This window comes from Engystomops pustulosus, chromosome 3 (genome assembly GCF_040894005.1).
Source record: "Engystomops pustulosus chromosome 3, aEngPut4.maternal, whole genome shotgun sequence".
NCBI lineage: Eukaryota > Metazoa > Chordata > Amphibia > Anura > Leptodactylidae > Engystomops > Engystomops pustulosus.
The window spans coordinates 155,340,876-155,354,305 of record NC_092413.1 but is presented as its reverse complement, the minus strand read 5'-3'; the positions used below and the strand labels follow the sequence as shown (position 1 = coordinate 155,354,305).

The following is a 13,430-nucleotide window of genomic DNA, read 5'->3' as shown; positions in this document are numbered from 1 at the left end:
CACTGCACATCTCAAAGTTGTGTAGGTTTAATAACTAGTGCTTCTTGTGTAGTTATAAGCTAAATATATATTGGGCAATTCTGTTAATACGTATTACTGTATGCAGCCAGATACAAAGCTTTATACTATGGCAGCTCACAACATACTTTGTTTTACTGAAACCTATGTTGATGCAAGCTCCATGTCCAATTCAAGTAAATTAAATCAAACACACTTAAAGCTGAATGTGCTTTCATAAGACCCCTATATACTTTACAATGTATAAATAAACCATTTTAACTGGTTCAAAATGCAGTTTAAAAAAAAATAAAAAAAGTTTCCCAAGTCTTCTTTCAGACTCCTGGTCTGGTCCCTTACAGTGGTATTACTTGTGTGCAATCAACCAGTGCCATCTATTACCCACTGATGAAAAACTTAAAGGGGTTTTCCCACGAACTATAGTTAGGCCCTAACTTGCTGATCAGTGGGGGTCTTAGTGCCAAGACCCCCATAGACTGTGGACCCCTCGTCGCTCCGTTAGATGAATGGAGCAGACGGCCACACATGACTGTTCTGCTCCATTAATCTCTATGGAGCTGACAGAAATTGCCAAGTGCCACGCTCACAGATCTCCGCCAACTATATAGAGATTAATGGAGCAGAACGGACATGCGCGGACATCTGCTTTATTAGTGTGACGGTCCAGCAGACCCCTCATTCTTTCGATCTGTGGGGGTCTAAGCACTTTAGTTTGTAGGAAAACCCCTTTAATAGTATGCCCTATTTTTTTATGCAAGTTATTAAATATATTATCGCAGCAATCTCAATCTTATCAATTGTTAGTACTCTAGTTAAACAAGTAAGCATAGCAAATTAATATAAGGAAATATGGATATGGTAAAGGTTACAGCAACATAAAAGGGCTATGGGATATTAATGGAAGACAAACAAACAACAACTTAAGTAGAAAACAGGGGAAATAAAAAGACCTGTGGAGTGGAAGATGGAATGACATTGTTCTCAGCGGGGACTGGTGTGACAGGGATCACAGGGACAATGGGAGGGCAGGGAGCACCAGCGTCTGTGGACTAAAAGAAAAAAAACAAATTCAACTCACAAAATAAAAAGAAAAGCAAGGAGGTTTTACATAAAATCAGACACATGAAAAAGGGAATGTCAAAATAAAGGAATGGCTTTCATGGTTTGTCCTATTAAATCTGCACCTACGTGATGTTAAATGCTTCCCTTCATCACACAAGTTGATCAAAGAATGAGAAAAGAACATTTCAAAGATGTTACAAGACACTACACATGGTGAGACAATAAATTATTACATTAGGAAAGGGCAATATAACAGAAGGTTACAGATATTAGATACCTAGAAAAGAAATCATTTATACATTTAATAATTATACATATTATAAGTATTTACCTGTACCCACTGGTTTTTTCCTGCAGTGCTTACTCATATGTTCGCATAAGCCTTGCACAGCATGCCGAGTGTGGAGTAAGCTCCTCCACATCTTGCAGTGGAGCCCAATCAATAAAGAGGCACAGTTTTCACTACAACCTACCATTCTACATTCTACAAACTTAAGTGCACTCCAGCACTGCCACTACTATAGTAATGGAACTGATCCTTATAACATCAAGATCAATTCCATTTTTCTTGCTCACATATAAAGACAGGTTTTTTCATTTTTTTGGTGTTTTGCTCTATTGCAGAAACAAAAGAAGAAGAATCTGTAACATATCGAATACAAGTCATGTAAATGGTTTACTATAATTGGGTTTCCATTAAAGCGTTTGTCATTTGTCCGGACAAAATAGTTTCTGTCATGTCATTTTGTCCAGCTCTTTTGATCTTAAAAAGAATAGCAGATCCACAAAATAAAAACAAAATGTATCGTTTGATAAGTAAACACGCTTAAAGAGAACATTACATCTGCTAGGATGTTGTTATTAATAATGTAGAACACTAATAATGTAAGACATTACAAAGTAGATCAATCCCAGAAACCCAACATACACACCTGGAGATCTTTGAATACTGTAAAGGATATAAAACTATGGCCTCCACTGACCCAACCAATGTCTAGATTGAGCTTCTGGAACCATTTTCATTGTATTCAACAGCAAAATCTATTCTTAAATACCCTCTATATTGATGGGTAACACATACCACCGTATGTTTATACAATGACATATCCCAAAACCTCCCATCACAGGTTTACACAGAAAAATGTTCTTTATACCTTTATCAGAAGCCAATTAACTGTGAAAAGCATGCCAACTATAACAACCTATAGTGGAGAAGACTGGGCTTATAAAGAAAATGGAAAATAAATAGAATGTTACAATAACAATCCCCCAAACAAGCTGAAAAACTTACATTAAAACAGAATATTCCAGAGCAAGGATTAAAATTGCCATTAGGAGTCAATCATGGCTCTGTCCTATAACCTGCTAACAAAAGCATATTGCCGAACATTTGTCCAACAATCCATAGATTGTGTAAAGCTAAAAAATATTGTAAAAACAATAATTCTACGAAAAGATACTCACAAACTGACAAACTATACCTTAATAAAGGAATAATTTGACCAAGACCCGTCGGACCACCAGCCACTCGTTGCTTTTACTTTGGCAGTGCTTCTAGTTGGGCTTTTTTTCACACTGTCGCGGAGATTTGTAAATTTGCCCCTGCTTTTAGACGATGACGGCAGAGTTGAAGAACTATAGGACCTTTGCATGCATGACATCTGTTGAAAGTGCTGATGTAAGTGCTGGACTGCGGGATGATGCAGTTTTTGGCGGATTTCTACTGCATTCCTGGAAAGACTGGCCATAGTAAGATTATCCAAATGCCTTCTGATACCTTTTATCAGAATAATGCCTAGAGTTGAGAGCAAGCAAACTGTGCCATACGTGGACTGGACTAGTAGAGTCGCAGGCACAGCAAACAGTGGTTAATTAAGCTGCACCAGAGCAATGAAGAGAGGACAGCCAGCCCTGTTCCTAGGCATGAATAATCAATTCTCAGCACAGATTATTGTGTGTGATACAAAGGTCACATCACACAAGCCACAAACACACGGCCAGACATGTACAGAAAACTTATGTTAGAAAGAAGCTTTTTATTCTCACCCATTTTCAAGCACTTCATACTGTCAGAAAAAAACTGAAATTAATCACATTAAATGATTCCCTGATCTTGTTTTTGGAACACCAGTCCTTTGATTGGAGATTTTTCTCTTGCCATGCTGGTACCATCAGTTTCCACATGAAGAACGTATACCACATTATGAGACATGGAGGTGTGACATTGGCAAAGGGTGCTATATCTCAGGCTCTATAGCAGTCACAGAAATTAGGGTGAATTTTAAATCTGAGAATTCCATCTCTAAAACACAACTTGAAGCATTAGATATAAAGGCAGTCAGCAATACAGTCAATACACCTGCAGCTCTCCCTGTCCACTGGAGACTCACAAGGCCATAGCTATATATTATATATATATCACACACACACAGATGCATTACATCTCATAGATGATTTCTATAAAAGGTGCAGAATATCCTCTCACCTCAAGGAGCAGCTGACGCAAGAGGAAGAAATAGCTACACAGTTTCCTCCATTAAAGATCTTTTCCCACGAAGACAAGTTTCTTATATGGACTCGGGATAACCAAATAACACATTCTCTAATTCACTATTATTAACAAAATAGCAGCATTTCACAGATATAAGTCCAACCTGTAACTATCAGTCCTGGTGTACACAATTACAGTTGCCCCTAGACACGACCCTGTAACTTCTGACTTCGGGTGAGGGGCTGCCATCTTTGATTCCTGGTAGACTCCGTGCTGCTGAGATTTTTGTCTCTCTTCTGCGTCTGTAGCCCCGCCCCCAACAGTCTAGCACGGAGCTCACACCGACACTCACCGATTCACTCCAAGAGAAGATGCAAACTCCAGACAGTTAAGTGCAGGCACATATCTGTTAGAACAGATAAGTAGCAGAGCTAACAGTGTAAATGTCCGTCACACTTCTGTGTAATAGGCATCTCATGCACCTCTCTTCTTGGATCTGTCTCAACTCTCTTTCTATGTATCAGATACAAGTGAATGTTCAGAAGCCAAATGAAAGTGTATATAAACATGGACCCTGATAATCTAAACACATTGTCACCCCACATAACTAGATGGATCATAATGTATCTGCTTAGAGCGTCCTCTCCCACACCCTGGAATTTTGCACTGAGCAGCCTAGGGAGTTATAGGAGCTAAAACAGCAATAAAACAGAGTAAAATTGTAAAGTAAGGGGTTAAAATGATCTTTATTGTGTAATCATCACTAGGGGGTTGAGAGAATTTTCTTTCATGGGAAAACCTTTAAATTCAGGTTACTGCACAAGGATTTATATTTCACATGCAAATATTGCTGAAAATTAATATTTTATGGATTATTATTATGGCTTGTTCAAATTTTTCAAGATGGTGGTTGGGAGTAATAAATAGGAAGTTGTATTTTTATACACAATATGTTCTAGATTAGATTTTGGTAGCAATGTAGTTAGGTGCTATTCATTTTTCAAGATATTTAAATTAAAGCCAAATACTGCAAATGGCATCTGTATTAGTATATTTGATGTTCATGGTTGGTACATCTAAACACCTTGATTATTTTTTTTGTTTTAACATCAGCTTGTATCTGGAGTTTGGAAACCCAAGCACACGGACATGCTGCTGTGTGCCCATTTGGCAGAATTTGCTCTTCTTTTAGCTTCTAATGCCCTTGTTTTAATGAAACAGGAACCCCTCAGGCTTATTTGCATATTTTTTTTTCTAAAAAAAATAAAATAAAAAAATAAGCTAAAAGAAGAGTGGATCCTTTATTAAAAAGCATTTCTCTCACCCCTAAATGGTCAATTTCCATGGCTGCAATGTTAGTGTGAATTGACTTCACTACAAAGTGATTTTTTTTCTAAGCGAGTCCAGCATATTCAGTGATTACTGTGAAGCACAGAGTGCTCTGTTACATCATTCGCACCTTCAAGTCATGTGATCAGGGTGATGTCATTTAAGGTCTTGTTACATTTGCACACAGTCTCTCCAATAATAATAATATTAATAATAATATTTATATAGCATCATAAAATTCTGTAGAGCTTTACAGATTCTTGGGAAACTATACAAATAAAATAATACATTACAGAGTACAAACAGGCATATGCAACAATAGGAATGAGGTCCCTGCTCGCAAGAGTGACAAGTAGATGATAGAAGGCTTTCCCCTGCTAATTCTTCAAGGAGCTGAAAGGAGAGAGGAGTCTGAACATTAGGGCTTGTTAAGTAGCATTCATATGCGGATTCCAGGGGTAATTGTGGTTCTCTAGGCAGTGCACATATTAAGCCTCATAAGAATTACCGGAATTGAAGTGCTAAACAGTAAACTACTGGCAAAAACATCAACAATCAACCTGCCCCAAAGATTTCATTACAATTCAGGTTTGGGTGTCAACATAAGCATATATAAAAACACTATTGAAAAAAGTCATACATCAACATAGCAGTATTTCTGGGAGGACCATGCTGGTTGTTAATATGGCATCAAGAGGTACAACAGGTGCACCTTAAAGGGAACCCGGAATAGAGGTTTTGTCTCAGAACTGGTTATGCATGAAATAGACAGGATCATAATGATGTCCTTCTAAATTCTGAGAGATTTAGGTTTTAGGAGACTAAAAACTTTGGACATTGCAAAAAAAAAAACAAAAAAAAAAAAAACAAATCTAAGGAGTCTCACTTGCTTGCCTGTCCTCTCCTCGCTAGACTATTGTCCTATAGTTCAAGTACATGGTCATACTGTATTCTACTTTCAGCAGCAGTCATCCAGACTTGTGATGATGTATACAGAATATGGGAAATCAATTGAACCTGGAGGGGAGATTCTAGCACGACTCTTCTCTGCCCTCTGTGACCACTTACTGGTCACTGGAAAAAAAATGTTAAAAGATCTAATTTTGTATGAAGCTGAATCTCCAATAATATAGAAGAATATCAGATTTTTCCTAATATAATTTATTGAGAAATTCTGCTTAGTTGTTAATGAAACAGGCTGCAAAGTGCCCCTTAGTAGCGGCTTTACTTCTCCTTGTCAAGGCCTGTGTGTCTACAGGGTTGAGGAGGAGCCTCAATTTTGTTTACAAAACTCTGAGCAGTGAGTGTTAACCCTCTCTGCTGTCGCCCTGGCTGTAGTACCCATCAGACATCAAACATCAGGTTGAAAGTGAATCTGTTAATTCACACTGCTCGGAACCATGTAAACAGAAGGAGATGCGTTGCAAGTTAACAGTCAGCCCCATACACACACTACACACCTCGCCCAACATGATAGTAAAAATCTCAAATGATGAATACACTTTATTGCTTACATTGCCAGCACTTTTGGAGGACAGCTCCGCTGTAATGGCAGAAGCCTGTTGTCAAGGTGCAGGTGCAGTGAGAAAAACAAAAACATATTGGGGGAGATGTATCACTCCACAATCTACAGCAGAACTCTGGAGTAATTTGTACCTGAAATGCCTAGCGCCACCTTTATTAGGCTTTTTAGACCATATGTAGGCAGCTTTCCAACTTATCTGAAAAAGGGCATTACCTACGGAAAACGAGCGTGGCCTTGCCCATTTGCCAGAAAAGATTGAAGTGTAAACTAGACAACTAACAGCTCGTCTAAAATAGACTCCACAGTCTTAAACTACTTCAGATTTATCATCCAGCATGATTTTAACTTGCACAGAATAAGATTGCGTAGTCTAACTCTGAACTGTTCTATTCAGCAACACTTTGATAAATCTCCCCCACTTTCCATATTCCCTTGTATTTAAGGATCACTTTCATGTATACTGTAACTATATACATATCACAACGATCATAAACTGTGAACAAAGAATCCTTAACAAAAGATTAGGTTACATTCAGATCTGTTCTACTGTCCTCCTGTTACAGGGGCAGAACAATGACGATATAATACTCCTTCAACGAAAATACGCCTGCAATATATTTGAATGAAATAGAAAGGATTTGTCTACATCCTATCCATGGCCATGCTAAATAGAGTTCACAAGGCATCTCAGTGACATATGGAAGGAGTTGGCATTAAATCTCAAGCACATATGGACTCTGAAATACAAAGCCAAATCGGCTGTTAAGCGGAGAGCTTGTTTTAAAACACTGGCCTTTAAGGACAGTTGCCGACATAATAAGATGCCAGACAGAGAAATCAATGAGTCCGTTTGTGTTGCCAAAAAGCTTGTCTGGAAGTGATTGACACTACCGCCATACATGCAAGTTATAAATATATTATGTATATTTGTTTCACTTAAGGGTATTTTCACACATGGGTGATGAAATACAGTTACAATAAAAAAAACGGTTTTCGAAAAGCTACATGGGATTTAGATTTTATTAATTTTTTTAATGGTAGTTTGGTATTATCCACCAGTAACAAAAAACACAACAAGTGGAGTGTTTGAATAGAAGATATATCCAATAGAGCAGTGGTGGCGAACCTATGGCACTGGTGCCAGAGGCGGCACTCGGAGCCCTCTCTGTAGGCACCCGGCCCATCACCCCAGCATGAAGTTCACCAGACAGGACTCAAAGAATCTTCCTACAATGATAGGTGAATTTGCCCTCCTCCTTTCAACTGTGTTGGTGTCTTTAGGAGGCTGAACAATTGAAATTTGTCAAAGAACAAGGAGAAATACATTACTGCTTAAATTGCTGCGCTGGCACTTTGCAATAAATAAGTGGCTTTTGGTTGAAGTTTGGGCACTCCGGCTCTAAAAGGTTTGCCATCAGTGCAATAGAGTATATTGTTACATTACACAACAGCAAAGGACAATCCTGGATATCACTTCTAGTTGGAAAACTCAAGTACGCCTAATTTTAGATACACAGTCATCACATCGTTCCCCAAAGCACCTATGACAAGATTGATCAAACCCTTTGGGAATTGTCACCACGGATTTTAAATCCAATGTGTATTTTCTCTACCAGAATGTTCAGATCATGCTGATGTAGAACCACAAATGTATTACACCCCTCCCCACCCCCCCGTGCTTAAACAGGGCCGATTCTCATGATCACATGACATTTACTAGTGTGATGAAGAGGAAGGTTTACTACACATTTTTATTGTGTTGCAGAAACATTTACAGGTGTTAATTATAAATGGCATGTACATTTCTCAGAAATCTGGCGAATTAGGTCCTGAGAATATATGCTCAGGTGTCATTATAAACTACCTATGAAAACTGCATGTAAATTTAACGATTTGTCATGGGCTTAGGTAGGATGTGTTACAAGTAAAAACACACAGTCATCTATAGGATTATATTACATTTTTTACTTGAGTAGCACACTCCCTTAGTTTTTGGAGAGTTCCTCAGCACACAGTAAGAGCACAGTCATGCATGCTGGGAATACACAGCTGTTGTGGGGGGAGGAAACGCAGGATCAACGCACAACCTCCTGGGATATGCGGGAGCCATGTCATGCAGACATTGAGAGTGCGTTCACACATGGAGTTTTTTTGGATGTGTTGTTAAAACGCATCCCAGAAACGCATGTATTTTAGGGTGGTTTCACATTGCCATTTTTTTTTTTCACTGAACCCATTTTGGCCTATGGACACATACAGATTGGTTTTCTCTTCCTGGCTTCAGCGATTTTTCACTGATGCCTTACTGACAGATTCTTTTCAATGGGTTTTTTCACACTTCCGTTTATATAACTGATTAACTGGCCAAAATGGGTGCAGTCACATGTGTCACGAGTATTGCATTTACAAACGAAACGCTAGCATCCAGTGCAGGCCTCGGCCTGGTCGAATATGCATTTCAAAGGGAACGCATGCGATCGCTAAACAGAACCTAGTGTTTAGCATTAAATAAATGCAAGACACCAGGTACAGGTTAGCAATCACATACGTTTCCATAGAAAACCACTTGTTTTACAAGTGAAACAGATTAGTGTAAAATATGATTCCAAATGAATTAAGAAATATATATATATATATATATATATATATATATATATATATATATATATATATATATATATATATATATATTATACACACACACGCATTCAATTTTGTTTTAAAACAAAAACAAAACCTCCACCAAATTATCTAAAACGGCACATTATGCCAAGTATTTTCAGGAAATGATATCAACTAAATACATTTTCAAAATTATAATAAAATACATAGTATAAAAGGCCAAGGATATGTAAAAAGTCAATATACTTTTTTTTTTTTTTGGCAAAGCTCTGAATAAATATTCATACAAATAACCATAAACACAAAGAAAACAATGAGGCGATCCGTGAGGAAATGTACTGGATATAATCCGTGGCCATTTGTGATATGTTGTACAAGTTCTGTACTGTAGTCTTTCGTGATTAATATTATTAGTTCTTAAGATTGCTCCAATATATTAGGCTCATTTAACAGTTAGAAGCAGCGATTGTCCCGGATGGAGCTTTTGATTTTCTATCTTTAAGCACAAGAGTAAACCCTTGGCCAGTTACATGGGAATCCAATTATTCCTCATATGTTCTGACACTCAGACTTTACAAATCCTACACAGACAGCATCTTATCCATTTAGGATCCATGACCCTACTCCTACAAGGAGCATCCAGCAACAAGCCAGAAGTAAAAATAGGCACAAAGCAGTGGATATAGAATATAGATGTGGTAATCACAGTATGGGGGATGGATGATTGTTAGTACAATACATATGGCACTTGTTGGAATCACATCTCTGGTTTGTATGGGAAGATGTGCTGATTTCTTTACTCGCATAAAAGCTATTAAAGGGGTTATCCGGGTTTTAAAAATTACCTAGGGCCGGGCTGGGGAGGGCTAGTTAAACATAATAAACATGTACTTACCTCGTCCGGCGCCGCTGATGTCCCGCGCCGCGGTCCCTGCGATCCGTGCCCCTGTTTGTTTACAGGGGCACGGAAGCCGCGCACAGGGAACTTCCGGTCTATGATGTGGCCGGCTCCTCCCATCCGTCCCTAATCTCTCAGTGTTGTAAGCGCTGGGAGATGGTGTCGCATGGGAGCATCCGGCAGCTCGGAAGCTCTCTGTGCGCACTTGTAATGAAACGCCGCGGTGCGGGACATCGGCAGCACCGGAGGAGGTAAGTACATGTTTATAGTGTTTAAATAGCCCTTCCCAGCCTAGCCATAAGAAATTTTTTAAACCCAGATAACCCCTTTAACGAGTTTGCTGTTCATCAACTAGTCACTAGGTTTGTTTACATGGGATATTATGAAAATTCTTTAATGCTTATTCCGCAACCCACTAGATCTGCTGTGCCTTCCTGCTGTGACTCCCCAGATAAGGAACTTGCCTGTAGCTTGTAGTCCTCCTCACGCTGCTGCTGCCAGCAGGAACTCAGTGTCTGTGCATGAGACTGCAGGGGGCAGGACTAGAGTGCAGGGAGCAAAGAGAGAGAGAAGCTCAGCTCCACGGCTATCACCCAGGTATCCAAGATGGCTTCCCCAACCTTAAGTCAGTAGTTACAGGGTTGTGTCTAACGGCAACTGAAATTGTGTACACCAGGACGGATAGAAACAGGTTGGAATTATATCTGTGAAATGCTGTATTTTTGTTTATAACAAATAACAGTGAATTAGAGAATGTGTTAATTTGATATCCTGAGTACATATAAGAAACTTTTCTTCATGGAAATACCCCTTTAATAGGGCTTGGTTGATGGGCCCTCTGACATCATTTTGGTAAAAAAAAAAAAAAAAGTAAACAAGAAATCTTCAACTGTATATCCAATCATCTGACAAGCCGTCTGTGAGAGGATCTACCATCTCAGATAATTTTATCCATGGTGACACCATGGCAACATGAGATGCGGTCTATGGAGACTTGCTTCCATGACAAGGTTATAGCATTAGCAGAAACTCAAGTAATTGCAATGTGCTGTGCAGTGGAGACTCTGAGGGACACACAAAGCCTCAGCCTTTCACATCTTAATATTTTAACATATAGTGAAACACATTTATCCTGACAGTAAAAGCTCAGATGGTAGAATCTTGAACATGCTATAAATGCAACCGCATTCTGTACAACTTACACATAGTAAAAAGGTACAATTTTTAAAAGGACCAGGATCAAGGATGGTAAACCAAGTACACTGACATATTGGTGTGTGCTCGCCCCTGGCAGGATCTGCTGCAATAAGCTTCCTACAGCCTGTTTTTTTTAAGAAAAAAAAAAAGCTTTAAAAAGTTAGGCAAATGAGCCTGAGGGGCTCCAGGTTCCATTAACACCTAATGAATCCTGTCAAATGGGGCACACACCAGTATGTCTGTGCTTGGTTTACAATTCTTCATCCTGATGGTAGAGGTCTATTAAAGTATATATAGATAACGTCATCTCTCCACCAGTCTATTAATGTATCAGGACACGTACATACACAGTACCCAGCTTTCGCCCATCAGAGGTCGTAGCACACCACTTTGAACAAGTGTAAAAGTTTTAATCCTTCTGCTTTAGGGCTCTTTCCATCTACAAGTATTTTTGGTTTCCATTTAAGCACAGCGGCAAAAAAAAAAAAAAAAAAAAGTATACAACCAGTGACCTCACTAGGTTAAAAGATCACCAACAATGTGTAGTATACAAGGATATCTACCACCAGATTATCGGTGGTAGACTGTCCTATAACAGATGCTCGTTACCTCTAGGCAATGATGCAAACGTCTTCAGCGTTCCACTGTGCCCGTAGTCCCAAGAAAAGAAGATTTTAAAAATATGTAAATTAGCCTTAGGCGCTCAGCCCAATCGCCTGGTGGCTCCCCTGTTTCATTACTATTCACGCCCTCCGTCCACACACTGAAGAACAGACAGCGTTAGCAGTCTGGGAATCTTGCGCATGTGCAAATACTTATCCCTTGCACTGGTAAGCCTCGGGCAGTGCGTCTGCCCAAGGTAAAAGCTTTCAAGTGACCGGGAGGATGGCGTGAATATTAAAGGAAACCTACCACGTCGGATAGGGCTTCTAAGCAGCAAATGTCGTGCACCACCTCAGGGTGAGCTGGTGCCGGCACTTATCTTCGTTAGGTTCTTAAACTGTTTTAAAGCGTTTAAACGCTTTATTAATCTTTATATTCGATGTAGCTTCACCGCACCGTGTTCAGCGCTCTGAGCACCATGCGCGCGACCACTTCCTATTCAGGCGTGGTAGGTTTCCTTTAATGACTTGGTGTAGGAGGGGGATGAGGGCTCGGTGCTGCATAATTGAGGAGCGGAGGAGTTTAGGTGCCGTGAGCCTGAGCACCTTGGGCTAATTTACAGATTGTTAAAACCTTTTTTTCTCTGGACTACGGGCTCCCTGTGTTACGCCGGGGACATTTTCTTCATCGGCCAGGAGACTCTGTTCTCCGTTGGTGGTCGTTCTATGAGAACTTTTGGAAAATAATTTCCTGACAGGTACAGCCCTTCATACAGCATATCCCCTCACAATCCTCGCACCCCAATGCATATTATATATGGCATACACAGTTTTTGCCTTGAGGAGTAGAATAAACTAAAAAATAGTTTTAAGTGGTTTGGTCATGAAAGATACAGATTGCCCATCTACAGGATAGGGTAAGGAGGGCAAACATTTTAGAGACCAAGTACCCAAGCTACAACCAAAACCCCCTTTTATCGCAGATTTCACCAGTGCCATCACCTCTACCTGTTGGAGCAGCTCACAAGGATTCCATCCCAGCCTTGATCTAGTTAAAGAGAACCCGTCAGGCAAATTAACCCCCTAAACTAAATATATTTTCATAAACTGCCATTAGAGAGCATTGCCTCTATCCCTTCATTGTCCCTCTACATGCCTGTAAACTTAAGCTAGGAGGTCCTAAAGCTGTATGCAAATGACCTATGAGATGTCCAATGAGTCATTATCATATTCAAGCACAGCCACACCCCCAGTGCTTGACTGACAGTCTCTATAATGGTGTGATGTATAATGGTGTAATGGCTCCTCTATGTGCTTCCTGGTGCTGGCGCCCCCTGCAGCCTGTGTGTGTATAGGAGAGATACAACTGCTCCAAGGCAGCCATTTTATTAAGAACATGTCAGGCACTTGTGTAGCTGATGTCTGTGTCTTTCACATGTGTATTAGGAGGATGCAGCATGTCAGCAGATAAAGCACAGACACCAGCAATGCTTTACTATACATTACACACAGACATGAGCAGGGGGAGGAGTAACCGGGGTGACATCACTGCCTCTGACCATGTGATCAGCCTAATTTACATAATAAAGAAAAGATGATTTTACAATGATTAATGTATGAATTCACTAGATAAAGGCTGGGATGGATCCTTGTGATCTGCTCTAACAGGTAGAGGTGACAGAAATA

General features: G+C 39.7%; 1 protein-coding gene across 26 annotated transcripts in view; it reads right to left on the bottom strand.

Moving 5' to 3' along the window:
* Positions 1-13,430, bottom strand: part of DLG1 (discs large MAGUK scaffold protein 1) — a 127,281-nt gene that overhangs the window by 53,545 nt on the left and 60,306 nt on the right. For 15 of the 26 annotated variants that reach the window (XM_072142657.1, XM_072142659.1, XM_072142660.1 and 12 more), the window contains one exon: positions 969-1,067. The exons of 10 other annotated variants lie outside the window; for them this stretch is intronic. In XM_072142657.1, coding sequence (XP_071998758.1) covers positions 969-1,067 — 99 coding nt within the window. Of the gene's footprint in view, positions 1-968; positions 1,068-2,561; positions 2,858-13,430 lie in introns of those variants that run through there. One more of the 26 variants, XM_072142679.1, reaches the window with a different exon arrangement.